This window comes from Fusarium phalaenopsidis (genome assembly GCF_050370095.1).
Source record: "Fusarium phalaenopsidis strain FUZ10S chromosome Unknown contig_32286, whole genome shotgun sequence".
NCBI lineage: Eukaryota > Fungi > Ascomycota > Sordariomycetes > Hypocreales > Nectriaceae > Fusarium > Fusarium phalaenopsidis.
In genome coordinates, this window is record NW_028145413.1 from 801,867 (window position 1) to 828,370 (window position 26,504).

Below are 26,504 nucleotides of genomic sequence, written 5' to 3' on the forward strand. Positions count from 1 at the left end.
GCCAGTTCACTCGGCTTCTGCACTGGCACCTTCGCCTTCAACCAGTAGCCCAGAAGGTATTCACCCAGAAGATGAGGTTAACTGATAGTCGTGTAGTGCAAGGCAGTCCAAGCCTAGGCAGCAGTTTCAATGGTCATAGGGGATAGTGTTGGCCCCTTGGCGGATTCATTGTGGTATGGGTCATTCCGGATAGTAGTACTCATGTCATGGGCCAACATCGCAAAAAGAGAGTCTAGACAAGGCATCCCCTGTAGACTGAGAGAAAATGTAAAAGAGTAATTGCTATTATTGGTCGCGCGCAAGAACCATTAGGCGGGTTCCTATTCTAGTCTACAACCTCTGGTCAAGGTCGTCTTTGCCCTCGAGGCAAGTCGTGAGCTGTCAAAAGACTTCTGGATAATTTCAAGTAATCCATAGAGGTCTCTGAGGCGCCCAGCTGATAATCAGACTTGGGCAGGACGAAAAGAGTCGGGCTGACGCCGAGATAGAAGTCTTTGGTTTGTTTAGGAAGTTTGAGTGCTGTCTATAGCCATTTAAAGTCTGATTGAAAAGACTTCAGTATCCGTTTCAGGATCTCGACTGTCCTTGGTTCCTATTATTGTCCTCCGTTACGCATAGAGGATATGTATCTTCTTGACGTGGTCGTAAAGGAGACACTCCTGCGCAGGTACCTTAGTACTAGGAAAGGACGTCAAGTTTGGCTCTGAGTGAGCTCTAATGACGATTTAAATTTATGTTAAAGTGTCAGTATTGACAATGACTATGTTATTCGGGTCCCCCGTCCCAAACATAATCACCTGCATCGATTCAGTCAAGTCAGCTACTTGCTATTTCTCCCTTCCATCCAAATTGCTTATGTCCAGGTCGTTTGGAAGGTAGTGCTAGGTATTTTGCAACTTAGAGACATGATACATCTGCTTCTCATCCATGATGACGGCAAATGCTGAACCTCCTTGATTGCTTCGCTTGGGGGGCGATGATATCCCCTCGCACCTGCTATGGACGACCGACAATTTAAGCGGCTTACACTCGTAATAAATGGAGAATCGTTGTGAATTGTCTCTTAGATGACCTAACAATTGGTATCAATTTGCCTAGTTGAACATCATTACAACTTTCATTCTATCGTTGCAATCGCGGTGAGCTGCCTCATCCACGGGTTCCTGTAACAATAATGCGAGATTGATCATTAACATGGCCTCCCGAGTAGCTATCCCATAATATACTTGATATAGTAGTGAAAACTATAGATAAACGTGCGATTAATAACCATCAGGAACTATAAGCTACCTGACTGAGTGGAGTTAAGAGAGCCATTCACTATACATGCTTAGCGCTGGGGAGTTGGACGATGAGCAAGAGAAATAGTCATTTAAGATTGAGGTTTCCGAAAGATTGCAATATTTGTTTACTATATATATCCAAACCGCAGGACGCCTTTGCTCGTTATTCTTTCAATCTTGAACCTTGACGAGGGAGGAAGAAGGGGAGTGTTAGGCATAAGCCCGTATCCCAAGAAACAACAAACGCCAAGCTGAAACATATCCAACGTCAAAGTGCGTATACTCGGTATAGTCGTTGGCCACATTCACGCATAGAGATATCGACCGCTTGCTGTGTCTACCACATCCTGCGCTGGTAGTACGCCGGCTCATCCGCTTGAGCCAGCTTCTGGAGCTCGTTCTTGATCATCTTCCTCCTCTGGGCCCTGCTCACGGGCTTGTGGTTCTTGACGGGAGCTTCGACGTGGCCCTCGGGAGTCGACATCTTTTCCACCACCTTGGACTGGAGCTGCTTCACGAGCTCAATGTTCCTCTCTAGCGCGGCGTTGCCCTCGGCGCTTTCCAACTTGGCCCCGGGAAGTGTCTCCTTGACCTCGATTAGGAGTCGCTGCCGCCTGACCTCGATATCCGCTTCGGTGTCGATATCGACGACGCTTCCATCCTCGAGCTCCTTGGTTCTTGTGCGGAACTTCTCAGGGAGATAGACTTTGGGGGACGGACGGGTGTTGCGAGGTTTTATGGCTACGCGGAGCTCGCGCAGTGTTCGTTGTTGAATGACATAGCCGCTGATGAATAAAGCTGACGTACAGAGAACCACTGGAGAATGTCTCGTCAGTAACTGAGTGGAATGCGGGAGCTGGAATGCGACTTACCGACTACGCAGGATGCGATAATCTGGACCTGGGACGACGTGAGGAGCAATCTGGCCATCCTGATAAATAGATATATAGAGAAAAAGAAAATGCACAATAGGAGACACAGGATTGAATGGTCATGTAACCGATTAAACCTTGCGCCTCGAAGCTTGGTCGTCATGCTCATGCAGTGTTGACTCTGTTAACACGGCAACCGACCGATAAGGCTCTTATCGGTCCCGAGCTTCAAGGTTCCATCAACTTTTCCAACACCAAGCTCCAATCCAGCGATTACCAACGTTACACTACGACGAAATCACGACCGCCCATCATGAGCAAAAACAAAGATACCGTACAAGCCGATGCGCGGCGCTTCCTCGATGAGCGCGGCTCCAACGCGACAATGGCGCCCAACGGCCTCAACCCCGCGACAATCATGGAAAAGGCCGTCAAGGATCGCATCGTCGACTCGTACTTTTACAAGGAGCAGTGCTTCGCGCTCAACGAAGCCGACATTGTCGACCGCGTCGTCGAGCACGTGTCGTTCATCGGCGGAACCTACGGCGTCACGCAAAAGCCCAGCCCCTTCCTGTGCCTCGCCTTCAAGCTCCTCGAGCTCGCCCCCAGCGACGCTGTGCTGCACGAGTACCTGCACTACGGCGGCGACGAGTTCAAGTACCTGCGCGCGCTGGCGTGCTTCTACTTTCGGCTCACGCGACAGGCAAAGGACGTGTACGAGATGCTGGAGCCGTTTCTCGAGGACAGGCGCAAGCTGAGGAGGAGGGGCAGAGCGGGCGTGGCGTTGACGTATATGGATGAGTTTGTGGATGACCTGCTGGTCAAGGATCGCGTGTGCGGTACAAGTTTATGGAAGATGCCGAAGAGAGAGACATTGGAGGACTTGGAGATTCTGGAGCCGAGGGTCAGTCCTCTTGGTGATCTCGAGGATCTGCTGGAGGAGGATGAACCAGAGGGTGAGAATGGCACGAGAGAAGAGTCTGGGGAGCTTTCGGATAGGGATGAGATGGATGTTGATCGCGACGAGAGGCCGAGGAGTCAAAGTCGGAGTCCAAGCAGGAGCCGGAGCCGTTCACCCTGAGCACGCTCGGGGACGACCAAGAACACCAACACGTGGGCCTGACCTGGATCAGCATCATCAATGCGGGATGCCACGCCAGCCTCCTATAAACACGAATCGCCGCGCCGAGAACACTTACAGTCTCGCCCTCAGCTACATTGGACCATTCCCGAGCTGGGCCACCCTGACGTCGATTGCCCCTGCGTCGACCCTCTCGCTGCGATATCGAGCTGTACGAATTCATGAGGAGCGTAGGGTTAATCAGTCTCCGGGGGGATGGGTACGACGATATAGGAGTTAGCAATTCAGATTGCTTCAAGTGGGTGGTTGAAAGACTACAACCTCCATGACGGCCAAACCATCTTAGCAACATCTACAACGAATACCACTTATGGTCGCAAAGACCGCTTACTTTGGTTTTTATATTCAAGATCCCCGTGTCTTCATTGTAACCAATATTATCACAACAATAGGCCGGGATCAAGCTCCTAGCTAAATGTCTTCATGACACATCTCGGTTGCTTTACCCCTTAGCTTTCTTTTGGAGATGACCTCAGTCGAATGTTGCAAATATATGTCTACTTTCAAATCGTCGGCACTTTAGCGAGGTGGGCAAGGGCCATTAGCAAGGTCATAAGGGGGATGGGCTCAAGTATTGGACCCCATTTCGTCATTTCTTTCCCTCGAGACCTATGGCTATGAGCTAGGGGTGAAGTGAATGCCCTCTAACATCCTCTAGCAGTGTCACGAACTATGTGATCAGCACTACAGAACCGAGTTCCTATATCTAAGCCATCTGGACTACTATACACTAAGATCATTCAGTCATCGCTTTTCATTTATACACATTCATGCCACAGCCTCCTTCAACTTCTCCGCCAGTAACAGCACCCTCTGATCATCCCAATATTGCCCAATCACTTGCAATCCAGCCGGGAATCGACTCCCCTCAACCTTGGCGGGAACGCTCACAGCCGGCAAGCCCGCGAGACTGGCAGGCACCGTAAAGACATCATTCATGTACACATCCACGCTGCTCTGCTCTTTAATCTCATCCAACCGGGGAGGAAACGTGGGTGCCGTGGGACAAAGGATAAAGTCCACTTGTAGAGGACCTCGCTTGTCCTCCATGCCAGTGGCCTCAGCCATGTCGCTGAGATCGAACTGCGCGGGCTCATACAGCGGGTTGTCCAGCCGGAACACGCGGTCAAAGTCCTGCTGGACCATCCGTCGAACCTTTTGCGCCTGGATAAAGTAGTTGTCCATGGCCTCGGAGCTGAGACTGTATGTGCCGAGCAAGATTCGCCTCTTGACCTCGTCGCCGAAACCGGCACCGCGGGTATCAGAGTATAGAGTCTCGCCAACAGCGTCACTACCCTCGCCACGCTTTCCGTAACGGACGCCGTCGTATTTTGCGAGGTTAGAGGAAGCTTCAGCTGGGGCAAGGACGTAGTATGCGCAGAGGGCCTCCGTTGTAGAGGGGAGCGAGATGGGAACTAGAGTTGCACCCTGGGCTTCGAGAGCAGAGGCGGCAGCCACCCAAGCAGCTCGGATGGAGGGGTCAAGTTCCTCAATGTTGTACTCAAGAGGAATGCCAATGTTTAGTTTGGATAGGTCGGGGAGGGTGGAAGGTGTTGTCTCAGCGCAGCGTTTCCTGGAAGCAATAGGGAGCGATGTCGGGTCGCTCGAGTCTTGCTCTTGATACAGACCAGTCTTGAAGACGAGGTCATGGATCGGCTTGACTTCGTTGGCCAAGAAGCCAACCGTATCCAAAGAATTGGCGTATGGAACGACACCGAACCGGGAGATCATGCCATAGCTGGGCTTGTAGCCAACTGTTCCTGTATAAGCCGCCGGTAGTCGGATCGAGCCTCCAGTATCTGTCCCCAGAGCGATATCAGCGTCTCCAAGCCGAACAGCAACAGCGCTTCCACCAGAACTACCACCGGCTGAAACATCGTCACCCTTGGCCAATGGGTTCCTCACAGCGCCGTGTATTGAGTTCGTTGAATGTGATCCCATGCCAAACTCATCCATGTTGGTCTTTCCAACTATGGAAGCACCTCGTTGACGCAATTGTCGGACAACAGTGGCCTCGAATGGCGAGGGGTGGGAGGAGAGGATCTGGGAGGCGCATTGTGTGGGGAAGTCGGCGGTTGCGATGTTGTCTTTGACAGCGAGTCTGAAGGGTTTCGCATCTTTCCGAAGTGGAATAGAAGAATCTGTGGTAATAGATTCACCTAGGAATGTTAGGCAAGTCTAATTGCGTAGCTTCGACCTGACATACTGCTGCCCACAAAGTGGTTGTAGGTGCTATGAGAGCGCCATTGTGCCAATTGCGCGCGAACAACGGCTCGACGGGATATAACAGCGTGTCGCGGCGAATTCAAGGCCAAGCGGCGCATAACAGCCGCGCTCATTGTCGATTTATCACCATCAACAAGCCCCAAGACCAGAGCGTCAAGGTGTAAGTCGAGAGTTGGTGTTGAAGCTCCAAAGGTGACTGGTTGGTCGGCCGAAAAAGCGGCATGTGGGCTTATCGATAAGCACCAGGCATCATCTCAGGGTCCTTTCCATCTTCACTCCACCTTAGCTCTTGAGCTCGACAAAAACATACCCGTCAACACGCGAAGTTGCGGAAATGGCGACGAAAAGAGAGTTTCAGGAAGCCGGCGACGGCGATACGCCAAAGAGAGAGAATAAGCGCCCAAAGAAACAAGGCGGCAAGGCGCGACAGCATCAGCACTCCAACATCGATCCGACATGGGGTCAGAAATATGTCTTTTCGGGCGGCGGCAACGCGACGACGGTTCCCGCGGGCGAAGAATCAGATTTTGAGGACGACTCTGAAGCCATGGCCTACCTCAACTCTGTAAGGTATGAAATTTCCCTCAGCACTCCTCGTGATTCTTTGCTGAAGATGGCCGACCTATAGAGAACGAATACTGATATGGTGAGTACAACAGACAAGAAGCCAACGGGATCCCCCATCTACTCGTTGCCCCCAAAGTCCAAATAGGGCCGCAACTACCCGCCGACTTCGAGAGAGACGATGATGCAGACCAAAACGACGAGGGACCTACCGATCGAAGTATTTACGAGACTGGCATCGGGGACTCTCGAGGTTATTATGAGGACGGCGCGTATGTCGGATTACCAGAATGGGCCGAGGAGGATGACTACGAAGAGGGCGAAGCTCCAGAATACGAGGACGACGATTTTGACGAAGAGAGAGCCATACACGAGGCATACTTTGCGTCCCTCATGGACCAATACCTTCACCTCCGATCGGTCCTCCATACCAAACCCCCTTCGAACGCCCTCTCTCGACTCTCCCCATCGCAAGCTACCACCGCCGCGCCTTTCGGTCATCAATCGTCACCGATAGGCGTATGGTCCCGTCTGCTTCGCACCACCGATCCGCATCCCCTCCAACTCGCTCTCATGTCCAAAGACACCATCCTCCGTATCCTTCGCGTCCTACTTGGCGGTAAGTTTCTGCGCCGCGGTTATACCCTGCCTGAACGCACGAGCCGTTGGCTGTGGGCGCTCCTTGCGCGACTACCGGACAAGGGAGAGCTTAACTACGCAGAGATTGGCTGGGTGCGTGACCTGGGTCGACGGGCGGTGCTGCTGGGAAGGAGTTTGGCCGAGATGGCGGCGCTGAGAGAGGAGCTGGCTGAAGGTGGCTTGGGGGCCCATGAGGCTGTTGATAGAAGCAGCAGCGACGAGGACGTCATGGTGGATGCAGAGGAGTTGGAGGTGGAGGGCGCCGTCAGTCCTGGCCAGGACGAAGATGACACAACACCCCCTGAAGTTGAACAGGACGAGGGACAGCCGCCCAAGCCGGATACGCCAGATCCTCAGCCTACGAGCCCTGCGCCTAAACCCGACGCAGAGGAAGGTGAGATAGACGACGAAGAAGAGGATGTGGCTATGGACATCGCATCCGAATCGGAAGCTGAGGATGGCGAAGTCGCCCCTCAACCCAAGGAAGACCTAGAGGAAGCCAAGGCTCGACTGCTCGCTCAACTGGACAACGGCACAGCTTCAGACGATCCTGATGCCGAGGCTGAAGCTGAGAAGGAGGCAGCGAAGCAACGGTCGCGGGCCAACCTGCGCGCCACGCTCAACATGATCCTCACGGTCGCCGGTGAGTTTTACGGGCAGAGGGACTTGCTCGAGTTTCGAGAGCCGTTTGTGGGCATGTAAGTGCGGTGGAAAGGAAGTACTTGTAGGTCACGCTCGACCAAAATGTCTTAATTCCGTGTAACATACAGCCAGTCCTAATTCATCTTATCCTTGACATCCATAAAAAACAACCAGCTCTGGAGCACCAATGTATACCCGACAACGCCTAACACCAAATTCATCCATCAACATAACACATGTGGCATGTAAGTCTTGACAGGGGAACGACCCGAGGAGTCAAGCTAGTTGGCTTGGTCCATTGTCTCGTCTCCATAAACAAGGAACTCGGCATCTTCAAAGTCAGAACCAGTAGCTGTGCGGCCCTGACCACCGGTTCCAAGCCTGGCTGCCTTTTGGGCTTGAGAGATAGGAATAGCGTAGACTCGAGAGTCACCCTCGCCAGCCATGGTTTGGGCATGAGAGCTGACATTGGTTTCGTCGTCCTCCTCGAAGAATCGCTTGCGATATGTCTCGTTTGAATCGACGCTCTCGGTACTCTCTTGAGACATTGAAAGCTCAGGAATAGCATCGGCGTCTGGGACATCGTCCTCTTGCTCAAACTCGGGCTGGGTATCAAGACCGCCGACCTTGTTGATCCCACAGAAAGGCAGCAGCTCTCGGGATGTAGCCTTGTTGACGGCGCGGCGAGGAGTAGATGTGGGAACGGGCGCATTGTCCGTCCACAACTTAAAGGCGCTCGTCCCGGTGGTCTTGTATCCCTCAGGGACAGACTTGCGAACACGCATTCCGACGCTGAGAAGGTTCGCCTGGACGGTAGAAGGTAAGGTAGGCTGGCGAGCCGGTTCGGGACTGGGCTGGGGCTCGTTGGGAGATCGGGGGTTGAAGAAGGAAGTGATTTGACGCTGGGAGAGATCAGGAGTGCCAGCGAACTGACGCTTTACCCGAGGAGTCGACATTGTGAGAGATGTATAAAGGTCGAGAGCGACTCAATGGGGATCAATTGGTGATGAAAGATGAATGCGCCGAGATGTGATGACGTCGCAAAATTCGTCGCAATGTCTCGATTGTTGTTGCACAAGAGGGTAAGGCTCAACAAGTGTCAACAACAGAACGGCAAGGCCGAGATGAAGAAAGTGTAAAAGATGGAAGAGTGGAGAGTGTCTTGAATAGAAGAGAGACAAGTAGTTCCCCTCTACGATGGCAATGACGTCGCAATCGATGAAAAAGCAAGGGTCCGTGATGGATAAAAGAAGGAGGGGTTCTTGATTAAACGAGGTCCAAAGGAGATCGTTGCCAGGGTGAAGAAGAAGGGAAAGGGAGAGGAGGCCCCTGCCCCAGGAAGCTAAAATAGAGGCGACAACCTTTCCGTGAGCCACTGACCGAGCCAGAGTTTCTCACCTTGCGCTGAAAAGAGTGGGGCCAGGGACCCGTGTTCTGCGCGACCTGTTCGTGTCGCTTTCGCGTAAAGTGAAGTAATTGCAGGGTTGGCCATTGGCTGTTACAAGAGTCATATGATATAAGCTGCATTATCTGATCGGCGAGAGGATCAAGGCAGTGGCAAGGTGCCATGCTGCAGGCTTTGCCCAGGATCGACAATGTCTCGTGTGGTTTGCTTGACTTTGGTTACGTTTTTCCCAAGTTTGCTTCGTCAAGGCGTTGGGGAAGATTCGGGTTTGTTCTAGCATTCAGCTGCAGAACATCCACAACCATAGGTAGGTAGTGTTTGCGAGATAGGTGCTTGCCTAGGCATTTTTTGAGCACTTAGATACTTTCTTTGATAATGTTTTTCACAAACATACAGTAAGAGAAGCATGTTTCGACTGCCTACGTCTCTTCCATTGCCCCGAAGCAAGTGTGAGGAGAGGTGGACCCAGGCACGCAGGCTTCTCACACGAGCTGATGAAGACCATGTTCGGTGACCAAGAGCCAATTAACTAAACCAGTAACATACAACACTGTAATAAAGGATTGAATCTATAACGAGTCCAGAAACTAGGTAGTAAAGTTGGAAACTATGCCTGTTTGTGCTGCATAATGTGATAACTCAGCAGTCGAGCCTACAGCTACAGCAGTCAACTCATGGTCCAATCACAGTCAACCATCCAGCTAATCATCCACAAGCTTCAGGTCCGTCTCTGCACATCACGCTATCATGCCATTCCGCGGGGTAGTTTAGTTCCAGACGATCCGTATGGGCTGCCTGAGGCTCTATCCCACCGGATCACATTCCCCGAGTCGAGTCATCCGGCGACTAGCATTGAGGGGTAGGTCGACACCTTATCCATGACGCTGCCAGTCACCAATCATCATCGAGTCAATCATTGACAGCTTGGAGGAGGAATGGGTGAGCTCTACTGATGAGTCGTGATGACTCCTGGAAGGCTGGGTCCAGGCAGCAGAGCTGGGACAGGGCGGCAGAACCGGACAGACGACCATTCACAACAGGTTATCCCTCACTACAGCACTCAATGACAGTCACCATCAGTACGACAGCAATGTGGAAACCATTGTGAATTTTCGCAAAAGCACAGTGACCATCCTCCGCTACCCACTGCACCCGGGTATGAAGCGATCATCAAGCAGCGGTTCCACGTCCTCGCGCCAGACGTTACCGGTCCAGGCGCTCGTGAAGGCCTTCTCCAGCTTTCCACCCATGCAGTGCTTTTTTTTCCTTCCTGCCTCGAGAAGACTCTTTGGTACAAGGCGCGCAACGGAAAAACAAAAGAAGAATGATGTGCCATGCAAGATATCCGGAGACCCCAAACGCCCCTATTCTGGGTGCCCCATCTTCTATCTGCAAAGAGGTTTTTGGTAGTGTTCGCAACGTCGGTTGTTCTATCCGTCCATGTCGAGGTTGTTGATTTGCAGATCCGAGATGACCACCATTCGATGAACCGTAAGAGTCATGAGTACCCAAGGAGATAAACCGCCGTGAAGCAGTTTACTTCCGTCGGAAAGAGCAGCCCTCGGTCAACCGAGCCTTACCACCGGTGGGCTGGCAGAGGACGGTGGTGCATCCCTGGCAGATGACGACGGTCTGGGCGTGAGAGAAGACGGTGGTGATGGTGAAGCAGCCGGGGCACTTGACGTCCATGAAGAAGGATCGAGGGGCGGGGACGAGGGTCTGGCGAGCAATGTTAGGTCGATTGTCGAAACATGTGAAATTTTTTGTTGCTTATCGTACCTTGAGCTTGTGCTTCTTGGCCTCGCTGGCCGCGGAAGGGTTCAGAAGATCAACGGCGAGAACCTGGGAGGCGGAGAGTCAGCCAAATTGTTCCATCATCGTGTTTGTCCCGCCCGATTGTCGATTGCATCGTCGTCGTAGTCGGTCCCGAGTTCCATCATTTTGACACTTTTGCCACGGCGGCCGGCTGCATCCTCTTGTCCAATTTCCCCCCTTCCTCACACACGTGTCCATCGTCCATCGCTCGTAGGTCGGTTCATCGTGGGAAAACATCAGAAAGAAGCAGTCGCTTACCATCTTGGCTGATTTTCTCGAGAAATTCTTGTCGGTTTTCTTGCGAGAGTGGGAAAGCTTGACGAAATCCGGGAGCAGATTTGAGGCTCGCAAGAGTGGGTGGGAGGAGGTAAGCGAGGAAAAGTTCGGTGGCTCTGAGGGGACGGGCTCTCCTTTGCCTCTGGCGGAATTTTTCGATGAAAGCGGCTTAGCGTGCTAGGGTTTTCGTGCCCAAGCCACGTGACGAAAATTATCCCCAGCCCACCGCCTGTCCACCGCCTGGGTCAAGACTTGTCGGTGCAACATAGCGCCGATGGAGGAGCTTTATGCACGCAATGTTTTAGTGGGGTTTGTGCACGGCGGCCAGTTATGCGCGCCGCCGTTGAGCTGCCTGACGCAGTACGTAAGGCCGTGACTGAGCCTCGCCAAGTCTAGTTATAGGCTACCACTTTCGATCACTACAAATTGTTGTTGGAGCCTTGTCTTGATATTGGGGTACTCTCATTTACATTGCATTCATCATGGCCGCTCCTTCAGAACAGCGTATTGCTGTGCCCATCGACGACCCCAATGCCGACACAGAATGGTATGCAATTGCTACCCCTCCATGGCCCAGCTCTAACCCCGCCATAGGAACGATATCCTTCGGAAACATGGTGTCATTCCTGAGAAACCGCCGAGCCCGACTCCCATGATCGAGGAGGCCATTCTCGAAGGTCGAAGATTAGCACATGAGAACCGATTGGAGGGAAAGGACCTGGACGAGTTGGACGAGCTCGAGGATGAGGAAGACGAGGCGTTTCTCGAGATGTACCGGCAGAAGCGCATGGCCGAGCTGAGCAATCTCCAGAAAAAGGCCCTCCACGGAAGCGTATACCCCATTTCCAAGCCCGAGTACCAGCGCGAGGTCACAGACGCCTCCAAGAATGGCCCGGTGTTTGTCAACCTCACATCCTCCATGGGCACCAACGTCGAGTCCAGGGTCTTGACCGAGCTCTGGAGGCAGGCCGCCAAGGAGTACGGCGAGATCAAGTTCTGCGAGATCCGGGCGAGCCAGGCCATTGAGAACTATCCCGATCGAAACTGTCCGACCATCCTGGTGTACAAGAACGGCGATATTGTCAAGCAGATTGTGACTCTGATGACCATTGGCGGCGTACGGACCAACATGCAAAAGATTGACAACCTGCTGGTGGAGGTTGGCGCTGTTCCTGACTCGGATATGCGTGTAATCAAGAGGAGGCAAGCCGCTGAGGACGCTGAGGAGGAGCGCCTGGCAGGGAAGACCATCAAGACGGGGACTGCTGGGAAGTCAAGAAATGTCGACAGCGATGACGATGATTGGGATTAAGAATTAAATAAGGACTTATTATGATCGACCTGGTCGAGGATCCGAAATTCAAGTACGGTCCCAGCCCATTGTCCTATGCCCGTTACTGAAACATGTATAGCCATGTTACTGTAAGGCAATGGTGCTGGCTCACAAGGCACCTCCACAATTTGGCATGCGATGACTCGATACCATGCCGTTCCAGAAGCGCAAGGAGAAACATCACTACGCAGGGAGTGCTATGAGTTGGGGCAGTGTACTGAGTTCTTCAACAAGGTGGTAGCCACTGGCATGTTCGCCTTGGTCCTAAATAACCTGTTGAATGGGAACCACGATAAGATATCGACCTAATATCAGTTCGATAGAGGAATCGTACCCTGGCTAAGTACGCAAAGGGGCAACATGCCCAGCCCTTAAGACATGGAACGGATAACACTATGGTCTGATGTAATTGTCGAAAATTGAGGACATTCCAGTCGTAATCTCGGATGCATCAAAATATGTGCTAGATATATTGTCTAGCGGATGAAGTATCCATACCAAGTACCCGGACGGAGAATACGAGTAGCATGAAAGCCAGTCGGCAGACCACATGAACTAGATGCAATACTCGCATAAGCTATGATGCCGAGCCGTCTACTTCTCGACATTCATCCAACATGGCCAACGCAGCATCAACACGTCCCATCTCCCATGCCTCGTAGATCGAGCCCCAACGAAGAGCGCTGCATTTCATGTCGTGCAGCGCGGGAACGCTTCTAGTGACTGCCCTAACATAGCTCTCGATGTGACGAGCATGAGCGGGGGAGTCGTATTGGAGTTCGCCATCTTGGTTGCTCGCGCACAGAACGGGTCTGTTGGGATGAGTCCACTCGATGTGGGAGAAAGAAGGTGCCGAGATGGTCCTCCGGAGTTCAGCCATTGAACTTGCCTCAACTGCTCCGGTAAGTACTGCCCAGTTGAGAAGGTATCCAGCAGTGGAAAGATAAGGATCGTCATCATCGTCTGACAGCTTGGTGAAGACGTGGGTTGCCTCCCCTTGAGCATCGCGCCTAAAGTCAGACATGAGTTTAGCCGATACTATGCTCGCAAGAAGAATAAGAAGCATACCTCTGCCCATTGCGATAGGCAATTGTGATGCGTATTGAAGGCCATCGATCAGTGCGGACGGGACTCTTATGAACGAACACGTGCTCCTAGCGCAGGCATGCTTGTTCAGACCCTTCAGGCGCAGCAATGTCACCCACCCTGGCGCCTGTCCACTTGAATATCAACATAGTCAGGGCTTTGACGCAAGTCTTGGGGTTGGAGAAAGGGTTGGCTAGGTGCTCATTGTGCTGAAAGTACAATATCAGCAACCTAACCGCGGAGCTAGTCACGAAAAGAGCACTGCCTCGTGCCTTGGTGACTCGCGTCACCGGCAAGACATCCAATTTTCTATTGTTCGTCAGTCCCTGCGGTAACTGTAAATAATCGGCAATGCTGCATACTCTCCATCTGAATCGAGGATATCGAACTCGACCTTCTGGATGCCCATCATGGATCGCCAGTCGGTAAGGCAGGGAAAGAGCTGGTGATTGCTCGAGAGAGCTGGGTTTACATTCGAAGAGAAGAGAAGAGCCGAAAGAATGAAATAGGAAATGTCGGTTGGAAAGAAAGGTTGCAAAGATAGGTATTGACTGGGGAGCCGAGGGTTCGGCGGTGGTTCTTGGTAATCACGAGAGAAGGAAGGGGCACTCGACGCGAAGAGATGAAAAACAAGGCACCACGGCGGGATGAAATCGGATGAACCGTGCAGTTGGTTCTGATGAGGTGACGACCACACAATGATAGCGACGGGAGAAATGTTGAAAGAGAAGCCTGCAGTATAGGTAGTCGCCGATCCTGCTACAGAGGAAATCGTTGGGGAGGTGACGCCGTTCTCGGAGCTAAGGCGAGATTCTAGTGCATGGTTATGTCTGAGAGTGAGAGCTCGCGGTGGTCGGCGGGAGAACAAGTTTCTACCTGATTTCTGCTTTTCTCTGGCTCAGCAAACCTTAGGTAGGCATTAGGATCCATAGCATCGCAAGCATTGAGTGCCCACTGCTGGTTCAATGCCTGGGCAGGTGCTACTCTGACGTGTTTGATCTCACAACACAAACTACCAGTGTTCCGCTTGCAGCTTAAGCACAAACCTCCGGTGCCATCTCGATACATGTCAACGGTGTTACACGAGCTTTGACCGTGGAGTGGTTCAACGCGTCAACCCCGGGTTTCGCGTAGAGGGGCACGTGCCGGTCAATGAGGGGTCATTTCTCATCATCACCGACGCGTACCATCAAACGAGGCCAAGAATGTACCCTTGCAACCATCAATTGAAATCATCGTTATCTGATCATCTTATCAATCCGTAGCCTCCCCTTCCCGTCCCTGGTGTGCCCCCTTCCCGCGGGGGCCCGGGGGCCTCGGAAATTCGGACCCTGAAAACCAGTTCCAGGGAGGTGGCACGTGCACGCCGGCAAACGTGCAGCTCGGTGCGTCAGTGGGGCATGAACCCTGGCAATTCGTCGTCACTCGGCGTCGCGCTCCCTGTTCACGTCGGACAAGAACCCAGCCCAGCCCAACCGCTTCAATTTTTCCCTCTTGTGCGTATTCGAGTATTTATTCTTTGTCTTTATTGTGTGAGCTCTTTTACCGAGTCATCTACATATTTTATTTTTCAGTTACAATGGCGTCTGAAGAGCTGTCTTTGCCGCGTCTTCCCGGTGTCTCCTGGGATGAGTACTCTCAGAGCTTCTCCAACAACCCTCGCAAACGCGTCCGCAATTCCACTTCCAAGCACGCGCCATCTCCCGCCTTTAACAATTCAAGTGACCCGGCCATCTTCTCCAGCGATGATGATCCGGCCTTGGACAATTATGTAGAGGGCAGGCGCAAGAAGCGTTACGTCGGTTCTTGGTTCCAGCAGCACCCTACCTCGTCTGACTCGGCCTTTGGCGGCGACAGCCGCGACACCATTCACGTCACCAAGCAGAGACGCGCCTGGTCGCGACAAGCAGACAGTGGTGTGTTCCTTCCCAGTGATGTTGATGGAAATGAGAGCGACGATGTTATGGACCTCCCTGCACCCCCGAAGCCGCGGCTTCCGCAGCTCAACCGCGTCGTGCGCCGCGTCTCCAAGGCGGAGCAAATGGCTCGCGACAAGGTCCAAGCCTGTCTCGACCAAGGCGAAGAGACAATTGACTTTTGGTCAATGGGATTGGAAGATATCTCCAATGATACCATTAGTCCTTTGTCGCAGTTCACCTGCATCCCTGTCGTCACCAAGGATGTCGCCTTTGAGCAAAAGGACCCTGAGCTCAAGATCTATATGGCCATGAACCGGTTGACTCGGGTTCCCGGTACCATCTTTGATCTCACACATCTTACTATCCTCAGTCTTCGCCACAACAAGCTCACTGAGCTTCCGTCTGCAATTGCCAAGCTTCACAATCTCAAAGAGCTCAACGTTTCACAGAACCGGCTGCGACATCTGCCTGTGGAACTGCTCGATCTATTCTCGTCAGACAATGACCTCCGCACCCTTGTTGTCCACCCCAATCCTTTCTGGCAACCAGGTGACCACTTGGAGCAGGTTTCAGAAGACCAGCCTGATAACTTGCTCTTTTCTTACACACCAGAGTCAGAGTCCTCCCCATTGCCCCATTTGGTGAGCAGGGTATTGGGTCGCTCCCCCCTGCAACTCTCCAATACGGCAGGCAGGGTCATATCAGATTTCAAGTTTCCCACAGACCACACCAAGCACATTCTTCCTGTCGACGATTTTGAGTCTGACAGCTCCACATCCTCTCCCGTCTCTGCCACTCCCAGCTCACAACTCCAAGCGAGCCGTGTCCCGAGTCTTCTTGAAACAGCCCTTCGAGCCTGTTATCAAAGTGCTCAGCTCCCAGAGATGCCGTACTACATCCCCGACGGCCTCACCCATCTCCGGAGGCTTCTTGAGAGGGCACAGAGACAGAAGGATGCTGGTGGCCTGACCTGCTCACGGTGCCGCAAGTTTATGGTTATCCCAACCATTGAATGGGTTGAGTGGCGGGAGATTCGGACTTGCAAGGATGTTGGTTCAGAAGCCCCCTCAGTCGTACGTATGACGCCGCTGAGTATGGCTGAGGGTGAGAGGACTGTACCGTTTGTGTATAGAGGATGCTCATGGCGATGTGGGCCGGGGGATATGGATAAAGCAAGTTGGGGTTTGCCATCTGGAAATCTTGTTCCATTTTCAGCGGATGATTTGAACGCTTAAGCGTGACTGGGTAACGGCGTTTTTGAATAGGGCAGATTGAGCGTTTGCATTTACATGACTATCGAGCTTTGGGTATGAAGCCTTTACTGTTGAAACCATTAGGATCTCTATTGAGATACTTTGAGTCCCATTTTGGGTGGTATGAAGTTGGGGAAAATAATGACTTGTGATTTATCTCCTGCCTACACTTGTCTTCAGCTATACGGTATAGCCCTTGAGTGAATAATGAGTTCCTACTGTGATGACTGTTCCGTCAAAGTCTTATAACATGGTCACAGCAAAAGAGTTGCATGATCTCTCCCCAGAAGGATGTTTCTGTGATGGGAGTAGATTCAAGACCACAACAGACACGCTACCGCCTATACTCACGAGAAACATTCGACTTCTCACACGGTCGACTTACACGCAAGGTATCATCCCCTGTCATGTTGGCTGCGGCTCTTACATCGCCGGGGGCGCATGCATGAAACTGCCCCATATCTAGGCGCCACGCATTAGTTCCCGGTCCGCTGAGATTCATCATCCTCAATAGCATACCCAAGATATGCAGGCTGTCTTGGCTTGCAAGGGTGAGGTTGCCGACAAGAGAACAGATGCTTGCTTTCCGGTGCGGGATTTGTAATCTGGAAGGCTACCGTTATCACCTAAGGGAAGTAGTCCCTTCTTGGAGTCTCGAGAGCCATTGTTCTTTCGGAATGTCATTGAAGGATGTTGGCGGTGAGCTCCGGGGGCGGTGTACAGCTCGTACGATCCCGATGAGAGCAATGTGAGCATTGGTATAGCGCAGAGTAGTCGCTATCAAGCACAGTGCACTCTTATCTCGGGCATCAAGCCCTTCCATTCAGTCATTGTGTGCATATGTCGGTTCGCAGTCATTCATGTCGACTAATTCGATGCTTATGCCACAACTGCTCGCCGCAAGGCCTGTCCATCAACCGCCCTCTTTGACTTGAATGTGTCAGGATTCAGTTGAATGCTTTGAAAATATCCTACTGCTTCTCAAGACGCACTGGGACAATCGTCTCGCCAACTGCATGGCCGATACTCTAGGCACCATGGGGTAGAACATTGATGTCTTTAACAACCAATCATCCACCTCATTGACATGTCTCGTAAATGCACTTCTTAACGAATTACCGTGGGGGTCGTCTGGGCTTCTCATGACTCTTGAGATACCCTTTGGCTGTAACCCATATTGAAGCGTATTCGACGTCTCGCGAGTATCGGGCGATAGGATGGGCTATGAGTTTATCACAAGTCACCCATACAAGCGTCATGTTCCGAGACAGGTACGTGCAACCCAGGATCTCCAACTTGAATAACTTGTAACGAAACCACGCGAGTCTTACCTAGATGCATGAAATCTCGCCATCATAGAGCCCTATCGAACCGGCGTGCCATCCCTGCGGACGCACACCACCACGCATAGCGCATGAAGACATGGTCGAGGTTGCGGGCAATCTGCAGGATCAAAGACCTGACGCAAGCATGATCAAGGACGCGAGAATGGAGATGAGTGGGCATCAGAAGAGCAAAAATACAACTGGGAAGTGCTTGAAAGCAGACAGTCGTCAAATGGGAAGGGACGCAAAAAGAAGGTCTCAGAGGGAGTCGAACCCTCGCTGGCGGAATCAGAATCCGCAGTCATAACCGTTAGACCATGAAACCAACTGATGACTTCATGGCCTAAAATTAGGGATTATGAACGTCACTAGGCTGGCCTCGCAATTCTCAACCGCATGCTACGCTCGGGATTCGGGATTGTTTTTTTTTTTTCTTCCATGATACAGGTCTTACAGAGGCTCTTTAGTTGAAATCTGACTGTGCCTTAGCATCACTTTCCAAGTACGATAGTAACAGCCTCCGTAATACGCCTAACGCCTGTGGTTGGCCGATTGTGAAATGGGCCCAATTGGACACGGCCTGCTGACAACTTGGAAGCTTTCTGTCAACCCCACAGTTCGCCGTTCCATCAGCCCTATATCTCTGTTACTCAAGGCCAATCGACGACGCTCGTTGCCGTTGCTTCAACGGGCAGCTTGGCTGACAGTAATAACCGAGTAGAGTTGCACATTCTCGAGCCCCAGAAATATTCCCAATTGTGCTTTTTTTCACTATCTCTTTGTGGGGATCTTGAGAAAGAGCCTGGTGGAGACGTTCACTCTCTGGACATGAAGAAATGTTGCTTATCAAGCGAAACCATTGTTCGGATTTACGGAACAACAACGAGATAAACCCAGCTCGAGTCCCTATGGGCAGCTTAGCTCATGATTACACATTTACATCAAATACTTATTCGGCGCGGTTTCCCGTCCAAGTCTCCCCCCCCCCCCCCTTCTACTCTCCGGAATGGCCTTGACGTGTGTCAATCTCTCGCCGGGCGCTTGGGTCAGGGTAGATTATGGTCCGGATCTACGGAAAAGGGGGTTAAAATCAGTACAACATGGCATATATAATCAAACAAGCCCACAGAGGCTACGGGGATTCCCAATGAGGTCCCAGTGCGGCTGAAAAGTAGCAAATTGCCTGGATATCTTGTTTCCAGCTTCATCTCTAGGGTAACTCAAGCCGAACTCCACCTAGCCGCAAAACCTCTCATTGGACAACCCGACCTCCAACTCTTTGCCATGTCCGACGAGCAGCAGCAGCAGAACAACAAGAGCACCGTCTTCCGCTGGCTCCTCATCTTTCTCGTCCCGCTCATTTTCCTCGCCATCTGGAACTACAAGCCGGACACCACCGTCACAAAAGAAAAAGACAAGATGTCTATTGCCCCGCTCGTCTTCCCCGCGGCGTCTCGCCACACGGCCACCGTCATCTTTGTCCATGGTCTGGGCGATACGGGCCATGGATGGGCTTCGGCTGTTGAGAACTGGCGAAGGAGGCAGAGGCTTGACGAGGTCAAGTTCATCTTGCCTCATGCGCCTCAAATTCCCATCAGTGTTGTGAGTTTGGATTGTCTTGGGTTGAGGAGAATTGGAACTGACGGGCTTAGAACATGGGCATGAGAATGCCGGGGTGGTTTGACGTGGTAAGTATCCTCGTCCATCTCAATGATAAGCTTCTTACACCGTGTAGAAGCAACTTGGCGGTGATGTCAACACCCTCGTCCGTAGCGAGGACACAGAGGGTATCAAGCGAAGCCAGCAGTACTTCCACAACCTGATCCAGGAGGAGATCGACGCCGGCATCCCTTCAGAGCGCATCGTCCTGGGCGGCTTCTCCCAGGGCGGCGCCATGTCCATTCTGTCAGGCCTTACCTGCAAGAACAAGCTCGGAGGCATCATCGGCATGTCGTCGTGGTTGCTCCTCTCGCAGAGCTTCGCGGGGATGGTGTCGCCCACTGACGCCAACCGGCAGACCCCCGTCAAGATGTTCCACGGCGACGCGGACCCCATTGTCAATATTCAGCGGGGCAAGCTGAGCGTCGACCTGCTCAAGGAGCTTGGCTATGATGTGACTTGGAAGGTTTACCCGTAAGTTTGACATCTCATTAGAGCTGTGAGTGTATGCTGACTATCTAGTGGCATGGGACATTCTGCTTGTCTCGAGGAGCTGGACGAGGTGGAGGCTTTCCTGCGCCAGCATCTCCCTCCCAAGAACTAAGCGAATGTTTAGACAGCGTTACTTGAAGTAGACTTGAGAGAGATCTTCTAGACAAACAGCTAGAACCATTGACCGTTAAACATGTCAGATGGGCCAATCATTCCCCCACTCTTACTGCCGCGTGGCCGTAACCCCGTGATGGTACAACCTCTTGATGCTTAATGACGTGCGCCGTCGTCGCCCAATGTCAATGCCGCGCATTGCGCTAGGTTAGGTAGGACGGACCGCCAAGTGCCCTAGGATTACAGTGGGGTCACCTCCTCCTCCCTCCCCCGGGCTTCTCCAACCGTTCGCCGGCCCCGGCTTCACCTCGTCTCCGAAACCTTCTCCGTCATATGCTCAATTCGATTCTCATCCATTCTCCCCCCACGTTGCCTCTTTTCCCTCATCATCCTCAAGCTCAGTTACGAGCTATGCTCCTCGCCTCGGTGAGCGCCCGTCCGCCGTCGTCGTCGAGAGGCCTGCGAGCCCTCAGGTAAACAAACAACACACAAAAACATGGCCTCGGAACAACACTCTCGTCCTGCGTCCCCCACGCCCTCGCAGCTTCCGCCCGTCCCCGGATCTCCCGTATACTCGATCGTGTCTACGGTGAATCCCCTCTCCCAGTTCAGCTTACCGCTGCCCCCGCCTCCGCGACCTGCCCATGCCGTCTTGACCAAAGCCGACCTCGAGAACTCCCAGCAAGCTTATTCGGACCTCCTCTCCTCGGCAAAGGCTTATCGCCTCGCCCTCGCCGCGTTATCTACTGCCGCATCTACCTTTGGATCAGCTCTAGAATCATGCGCAAGGCTCAAGGAGGCTCGCGCAGAGCCTATCGGTCCTTCTGGTGCCAACATGACGGCTAGCTTCACCACAAAGGGCTCATGCACCGCCGATATGCTCATGTCGGCCTCGGGCGTCCACTACCTCGTCGCGAACCACCAGCAGATCCTCTCCGAGACTGTCTACCGGTCCTTTGAGGTACCGCTGCTCCACGACCTCGATAAATGGCAGACCGTTATCGACGATGAGGAGGAAACATATAAGCAAAAGATAAAGGCACAGAGCAGGGAGATTAAGCGTCTGGAGAAGGAGGGCCTGAAGCTTCACAAGCAGCGGCGGCGTGATGTCTCGCGTTTCCGAGCCCACCTGGTTGAACTGACGACGAAGCTCGACGGCCTAACAACGTTACACGCAGACCACGCACGCACATTACTGAGGGAAAGTCAAGAAACGAGTTCGAGGATCGTGGACGCCAGTTGCAGCCTTGTGCGCGCAGAGGTGGACATCTTTGAGGGCTTGGCAAGAAAAGGCTGGAGCGGCGGCGGTCTAGATGAACTCCTCGAAAAGGGCCAAGATCTATTCGCGACAGAGGAAGACACGGCAAACCTCAGCGGAAGCAGCGGAGAAACGCCAAAGCTCTTCTCCATCCTGCCCCCAAAGAGCATACTCGCTGACACGGGATCTGAGGCGTCCAGGCCGGGCCACGCAAGGAGCGACAGCCTCCTGATGGAAGCCGAGCGGTATCAGTCCCTTGCAGCGTTGGCCTCGGACTCGAAGCAGAGCAGCGGGGGCAACGACAGTGATAGTGTATTTTCGACGGATTTCAACAAGCCCCGGAACGCGAGGCCGTTCTCGCCGCAGCCTATCCGCCGCGTCCCGACGGACGTGACGTTTGATTCACTTTCTGGGAGTGTGCCCTGTGGGCTTGAGGATGAGGAACTGCACAGGCCGGAACTGATGCCTGTTGCAGAGGCAGACGGGGAAGAGGAACAACATGACGACGGCCAAGAGAACGAGGAGCCTAGAGGGAGGCCACCGACTTCTGATTCAGCAAGGGAAAGGACACGATCACCGGGTCTCGTCACGGATGCCACCTCTGCAGATGCAGCATGGAGTGGTGACGACACTAAAAGCCCTGGGTGATGATGCTTGGGTTGGGCCTGTCTACTTTCGGGAGTTATCTGCTAGGGCGTTTGTGTGGGTATTGTATTTTGCAAGACATTCTCTTCACGGAGGGCTGGCTGGGACCGGCAATAGATTTGCATGGGTACTTGTTCTCGTTGGTTGGTTGATATGATAGTGTTGTACAAACATTATGCGGATTTCTTGATCTCTATGCCTATGCCTCCCAAAGTAGGCCATTCAGAACCAGATATGGCCCATTCATTCATTCCCACACGCCTGACGCCATGACCGTAATACGCCTTGGCCAATGATTAACCTTTATCCTTCATACACGGCAGCAATGTTGCCGCTGCTGCTCTTCCTCTTCTTCTTGCTCTTGCTCTTGCTTCTGCTGCGTCGACGGATTTTGCGCTTCCAAAACCAACATGTGATCTCCTAGTCATCCTTGTCGGCGTTGAGCACATCACCACTGAACAGTCCAAATGTGGCATCCAGCCACCAGATGAGCTTCCAGTACAAACTCGCACGGGTCCAGTCGAATTCGCCCGTCTCGGTACGGGGAACCTCGTTACCAATCATGCTACCGCCGAACCACTTGACAAAGGGGATGGCATTGACCAAGCGCTGCATGACTGTCTGCTGAGGAAGAAGTGCCTGCTCAGCGGGGAGAAGGGTGGCACGGCGGGCGGTAGGGATCCGACGACAGAAGACACTATCTTCATCTAGGATCTCGATTGGCTCGATGCCTGTGGTGGTGCTTTGAGGTACCGGCTCGGTAACAGTTGCGGTCGACTGGCTGATGGTTCCCGTGTCCATGGTGAGGCTTGATGTTTGCGAGTGAGGAGGAGAAAGGTCGAGGAGACGGCTGTTGAACGAAGTAGGCATTCCGCTGAAGCTCTTGGTCCTAGGAGTAGGAGCGGGCATGCTCTGAGATCGCGAAAGGTCGGGGACAACGTTGTCAACATCGGGGCAAGCTTCATCCTTGGCAGGGGGGTGTCCTCGGTAAGGCTCAGCATACACCAAGTGTCCCAGTATCCTCTGAGGGCTGGCATAGATAGCCGTCTCGCCAGCCTCGCTACTTCCAAATGTGACCTTGACCCAGTGCTCTCCACCATCTGCCCGGTTCACCAGCGCTCGCTCATCTGCGGTCAAGGTCCGGCGTCGCGTGAAGGCAGGGTCTCGGAGCTCAGACTTGTACCGACGCTGATTCGCAGGGGGCTCGCGGGGGTAATCTTCGAGGATGGTACCAGCCAGCCCCTCGTATCGCGAGATGGCAGCGTACTGCTGGGTGGACGATCGGTAACCGCGGAGGATAACCTCGACGGGGGTAGACGTGGCGGGTCGCTGGGCGGCTGCCTCCTCCTGCATCATACCGCTGTTCTTACGCTGGACGGCAGGCGCGGGAGCGGCAGCGGCCTGGTTGTTAACCCAGTCGCCAAAGAGCTTGTCTGCGGCGGCGAGGGTGGGATTCTCGCGGCTTCGGGCGGGTGTCCCTGTTCGTGATCGGGAACGACGAGTAGATTTGCCAAACGAGCCAGACTCGGCGACGGTGCGGCGGGAGCGAGTGCTTCCCTGAGGGCCATCTTGTCTAGATAAAAGGTCAGCTTTGGGAGGGAGAAGATGGTGGAAGGCCATACTGGTTGAAATACATGGCGTATGGCCGCTTGATGCCATCGTCGCCAATGTAGCACTCGTCGTCGGGGACGTTGTGAAGGATGAGAGGAGCCATGATGGGAGAAGGTGCTCGCCGAGCCGTAGATGGCGCAAGGAGATGGAGGTCGACGATGAGAGAGGATCGGTGGTTGGTGAGATGAAGAGAGTCAATGTTCACATGCGATGGCCCCCAAGTTGAGTTCTCCCAAGTTGACTTGACTTTTTGGCGGGAACCAATTTTGGCAGTTGCACAGCAACCACTGAGGTTAGGCCGTTTAGGTAGGAGCCACCGACTATGTGGGGACAAGTTTCTCCGCGTTCCGCTGGAGCTTCAGGTACGAGACGCCCCGTGCTGAAAGCAGCCTTTTCCACTTCATTTTCATTGTTTTTGTTGAAAAATCATTATTCTTTGCGAAGCATATCTCATGCGAAAGCAGTTAGCCGTTTTCGTGACCAAGGGAAGTGTGGAGCCAAAATTGTGAATCGCATCGCGTTGATCAAAGACTTCTATGTGATGCTATCCCCCTGGGTATACACAACATGACGTAAAAAGGCTGTAGAAAGAGGCAAAAAAGGAACAAAGGCGGCCCATAATGATCAAAGAGAAATATCGACTGTCAAAATGAAAATGCACCTCAACGTTGCAAGCATCGCACTCTAATCCAAAGCGAAAATGGGTATCATGGTTACTGTTAGTGTTGATCCTCTCTTCCATCGAGCCAGCTCGTGCAGTGGATGCATCGCGCAGACTATGTTTGTTAGCTACGAACTCACTTCAAAGAATGGTACTCTCACCTTTTCGTTGATTCTTTGTCTGCAGTACTTGCACTTCTTGGTGTGCTTGATGATGGGCTCAGTCGACGCGAGCTGATACAGATGTGCAAGGCCATACAGCGAGAGGCCGAGCATGGCAAATGATATGACCTGGTTGATAAACGACCTGATGCTGTTAGTCTCTGGACAAGACATTATGGGCATGTTTCTCACCCGTAGGCCATGACAACGGCGCCGTCATCTTGCGCTTGATGCAGCGTGTTGTATCCCGTCGAAGAGTCAAAGTTGGGCCCAGGCTTCAGCACCGCAAACTTCTCCTCCATGTTCTTGTTGAGCGGGAGAATAATGGAGATGGGCGGCATGAGCACATCACTGACAAATGACTTGACCAAGTCTGTGAAGGCAGCGGCGAGACTATCACGGTCAGCGTTGAAGCCTGCACACCGGGAGCTCACTCACATTAGACCAAAGGCAATTTGGAGGATGTTGCCTTGAAAGGCAAAGTCGACAAAGCCGTCCCAGAAGCGACGGACCCTTCGATGCCCGCGGTCGAGCAGTGAGTCCGACTCCCCTGAGCCGGACTCTTCATCGTGGGAACCGCCGGGCATTGTCTGGTAGCCGGTAGGGCGAGGTGTTCCCCAGAGTCGAGGCAGGTTGAGACGAGATGCGACAAACATTTGCTATGAAGTAGAATCTAGAGGAGTTCTGGAGTCAAATCAAGTTTGACATATCATGACGCATACAAACAAGTTGCGCATGTTGGTGGTTGGTGTGGCATGACAGTTGGATGCCTGCACTTTATTCGAGGGCGGCGGTGACGTCACAAGCACTATTCAGGGGTCTACCAAGGCGATCTTTAAACATTGCACACATGACACTGGGAAAAATCATTTGAAGCCAAGTTGGATAGACCAGCTATCTTATTACTATTTGATATTTACTAGTTGTTCGTATGCCAGTTGCGTGGCTGTGTGTATATGTGTAAGTCATAAAAGGAGGGAACCATTCTTCAACCCCTTAGCAAGTAAACACTCTGGTATCATAGCCGCCACCCAAAACCGAATTTTACCAAGGAAAGTGTGTCATCATTCTAGTCGTTAGAGAAATTTAGTAGCTGCCCTTGCGAGGTGTCCACTGTCGCTTTCTCTCGCGTCGCATGAGGCAGAGGTGTGTCGCCCAGTAGACTGTTGCGGCGATCATGAGTCCGGAAGATGCCCAGGTTAAGGCGAGGAACTTTGTGCCAAGAGATGCGGAGATTCCAACATCATCGCCAACATCGTTGATCTTGTCGACGCCCTTGTCGCCAGCGACCGTCACGAGAATGCTGCCTACTGTAAGACACAGCGCTGCGAGACTGGCGAGGCCGAGGTTGGCTGCGTTGACACCACGTCGCGAAAAGAGGAAGAAGGCTGCGAGACTGCCTAGCATAGCAAGACCCGAAAAACCCACGCCGAGGACGTAAAGCACAAACAGGGCGAGCAGGGCCGAGTTGAGCATGTCGATCGAGTCCTGGATGTTATCGGGCCAGTTGATATCGGTCAAGCTGAGCTGGAAGGGACCAACTTCAAGCTGGTGGTCGAGGAGCTCGGTAAGGTTGAAGCGTTCTAAAAAGGTCAGCATATTTCCCAACGTTGCATCTCGAGTAACTCACTCTCAGGGGCCGAGTTGGTACAGTTGGTAACGTTGAACCCAGCACCCGGGCTCGTGGCATTGGGCTTAAAGTCTCCGTCGCACGTCGACATGACATGGATAGAGTACCACTCGGAAACACCAAGCCTGTCGGCCAGCTCATCGGCGACCTCGCCAGTAATGTCATTGATCTCTTCCTTGACCTTTTCCTTGGCCTTGTTCCACTTGTCCTTGACACTGCCGAAGAAGCCGTCGTCGTCTTCCTCGTTGGTGGAGGCGTCGCTGCTGGTATCGATCAAGTTTTGGCCGATCATTGAGGTGTTGAGCTGGACTTGTTAATAAAGAAATATATATGAGGACAATCTCAACTTACCCGTGCTACAGCATACTCTTCCATAAAGCCTTCATTATGACCAGCAAAGAGGCACAGGATGGAGAGGATAAAGGCCACCAAGGATAACACCAAGGGGAAAAAGACAAAAAACCTCGACAGCATGGTGTAAGCCGTGTCTCCTA

The 26,504-nt window shown here is 52.7% G+C and overlaps 14 protein-coding genes and 1 non-coding gene across 15 annotated transcripts; 6 read left to right on the forward strand and 9 right to left on the reverse strand.

Moving 5' to 3' along the window:
- Window positions 1–1,620: 1,620 nt before the first annotated feature.
- On the reverse strand, window positions 1,621–2,213 carry LRP88_02552 (uncharacterized protein; the record flags this gene model as incomplete). The annotated part of the gene is made up of 2 exons (XM_083239198.1): window positions 1,621–2,099; window positions 2,156–2,213. The coding sequence occupies 2 exons, from the start codon at window positions 2,211–2,213 to the stop codon at window positions 1,621–1,623; spliced, it is 537 nt and encodes a 178-aa protein (XP_083104328.1).
- Window positions 2,214–2,468: 255 nt separating this feature from the next.
- On the forward strand, window positions 2,469–3,236 carry LRP88_02553 (PRP38 family-domain-containing protein; the record flags this gene model as incomplete). The annotated part of the gene is made up of 1 exon (XM_083239199.1): window positions 2,469–3,236. One exon carries the CDS (start codon window positions 2,469–2,471, stop codon window positions 3,234–3,236), a length of 768 nt encoding a protein of 255 aa, XP_083104329.1.
- Window positions 3,237–4,064: 828 nt separating this feature from the next.
- On the reverse strand, window positions 4,065–5,635 carry LRP88_02554 (glutamyl-tRNA(Gln) amidotransferase subunit HER2; the record flags this gene model as incomplete). The annotated part of the gene is made up of 2 exons (XM_083239200.1): window positions 4,065–5,455; window positions 5,503–5,635. 2 exons carry the CDS (start codon window positions 5,633–5,635, stop codon window positions 4,065–4,067), a joined length of 1,524 nt encoding a protein of 507 aa, XP_083104330.1.
- A 221-nt stretch (window positions 5,636–5,856) lies between these two features.
- Window positions 5,857–7,427, forward strand: LRP88_02555 (SIP1 domain-containing protein; the record flags this gene model as incomplete). The annotated part of the gene is made up of 2 exons (XM_083239201.1): window positions 5,857–6,092; window positions 6,182–7,427. 2 exons carry the CDS (start codon window positions 5,857–5,859, stop codon window positions 7,425–7,427), a joined length of 1,482 nt encoding a protein of 493 aa, XP_083104331.1.
- A 221-nt stretch (window positions 7,428–7,648) lies between these two features.
- LRP88_02556 (ribonucleotide reductase inhibitor-domain-containing protein) lies at window positions 7,649–8,323 on the reverse strand (the record flags this gene model as incomplete). The annotated part of the gene is made up of 1 exon (XM_083239202.1): window positions 7,649–8,323. The coding sequence occupies one exon, from the start codon at window positions 8,321–8,323 to the stop codon at window positions 7,649–7,651; it is 675 nt and encodes a 224-aa protein (XP_083104332.1).
- Window positions 8,324–10,308: 1,985 nt separating this feature from the next.
- LRP88_02557 (40S ribosomal protein eS27) lies at window positions 10,309–10,848 on the reverse strand (the record flags this gene model as incomplete). The annotated part of the gene is made up of 3 exons (XM_083239203.1): window positions 10,309–10,491; window positions 10,552–10,614; window positions 10,846–10,848. 3 exons carry the CDS (start codon window positions 10,846–10,848, stop codon window positions 10,309–10,311), a joined length of 249 nt encoding a protein of 82 aa, XP_083104333.1.
- Window positions 10,849–11,345: 497 nt separating this feature from the next.
- On the forward strand, window positions 11,346–12,175 carry LRP88_02558 (thioredoxin-like protein; the record flags this gene model as incomplete). The annotated part of the gene is made up of 2 exons (XM_083239204.1): window positions 11,346–11,410; window positions 11,458–12,175. 2 exons carry the CDS (start codon window positions 11,346–11,348, stop codon window positions 12,173–12,175), a joined length of 783 nt encoding a protein of 260 aa, XP_083104334.1.
- Window positions 12,176–12,773: 598 nt separating this feature from the next.
- LRP88_02559 (uncharacterized protein) lies at window positions 12,774–13,691 on the reverse strand (the record flags this gene model as incomplete). Its single annotated transcript, XM_083239205.1, has 4 exons — window positions 12,774–13,206; window positions 13,265–13,350; window positions 13,402–13,591; window positions 13,645–13,691. 4 exons carry the CDS (start codon window positions 13,689–13,691, stop codon window positions 12,774–12,776), a joined length of 756 nt encoding a protein of 251 aa, XP_083104335.1.
- A 1,170-nt stretch (window positions 13,692–14,861) lies between these two features.
- LRP88_02560 (leucine-rich repeat domain-containing protein) lies at window positions 14,862–16,436 on the forward strand (the record flags this gene model as incomplete). Its single annotated transcript, XM_083239206.1, has 1 exon — window positions 14,862–16,436. The coding sequence occupies one exon, from the start codon at window positions 14,862–14,864 to the stop codon at window positions 16,434–16,436; it is 1,575 nt and encodes a 524-aa protein (XP_083104336.1).
- Window positions 16,437–18,032: 1,596 nt separating this feature from the next.
- Window positions 18,033–18,104, reverse strand: LRP88_02561. The gene has a single exon. It is a non-coding gene; the product is annotated as a tRNA-Gln (tRNA).
- Window positions 18,105–19,063: 959 nt separating this feature from the next.
- Window positions 19,064–20,042, forward strand: LRP88_02562 (Phospholipase/Carboxylesterase-domain-containing protein; the record flags this gene model as incomplete). Its single annotated transcript, XM_083239207.1, has 4 exons — window positions 19,064–19,381; window positions 19,432–19,467; window positions 19,515–19,912; window positions 19,961–20,042. 4 exons carry the CDS (start codon window positions 19,064–19,066, stop codon window positions 20,040–20,042), a joined length of 834 nt encoding a protein of 277 aa, XP_083104337.1.
- Window positions 20,043–20,540: 498 nt separating this feature from the next.
- On the forward strand, window positions 20,541–21,950 carry LRP88_02563 (uncharacterized protein; the record flags this gene model as incomplete). The annotated part of the gene is made up of 1 exon (XM_083239208.1): window positions 20,541–21,950. One exon carries the CDS (start codon window positions 20,541–20,543, stop codon window positions 21,948–21,950), a length of 1,410 nt encoding a protein of 469 aa, XP_083104338.1.
- A 417-nt stretch (window positions 21,951–22,367) lies between these two features.
- Window positions 22,368–23,661, reverse strand: LRP88_02564 (uncharacterized protein; the record flags this gene model as incomplete). Its single annotated transcript, XM_083239209.1, has 2 exons — window positions 22,368–23,520; window positions 23,570–23,661. 2 exons carry the CDS (start codon window positions 23,659–23,661, stop codon window positions 22,368–22,370), a joined length of 1,245 nt encoding a protein of 414 aa, XP_083104339.1.
- Window positions 23,662–24,347: 686 nt separating this feature from the next.
- Window positions 24,348–25,036, reverse strand: LRP88_02565 (large-conductance mechanosensitive channel; the record flags this gene model as incomplete). The annotated part of the gene is made up of 3 exons (XM_083239210.1): window positions 24,348–24,525; window positions 24,573–24,731; window positions 24,819–25,036. 3 exons carry the CDS (start codon window positions 25,034–25,036, stop codon window positions 24,348–24,350), a joined length of 555 nt encoding a protein of 184 aa, XP_083104340.1.
- Window positions 25,037–25,466: 430 nt separating this feature from the next.
- Window positions 25,467–26,302, reverse strand: LRP88_02566 (actin cortical patch SUR7/pH-response regulator pali; the record flags this gene model as incomplete). Its single annotated transcript, XM_083239211.1, has 2 exons — window positions 25,467–25,963; window positions 26,011–26,302. The coding sequence occupies 2 exons, from the start codon at window positions 26,300–26,302 to the stop codon at window positions 25,467–25,469; spliced, it is 789 nt and encodes a 262-aa protein (XP_083104341.1).
- Between the last annotated feature and the right edge of the window lie 202 nt (window positions 26,303–26,504).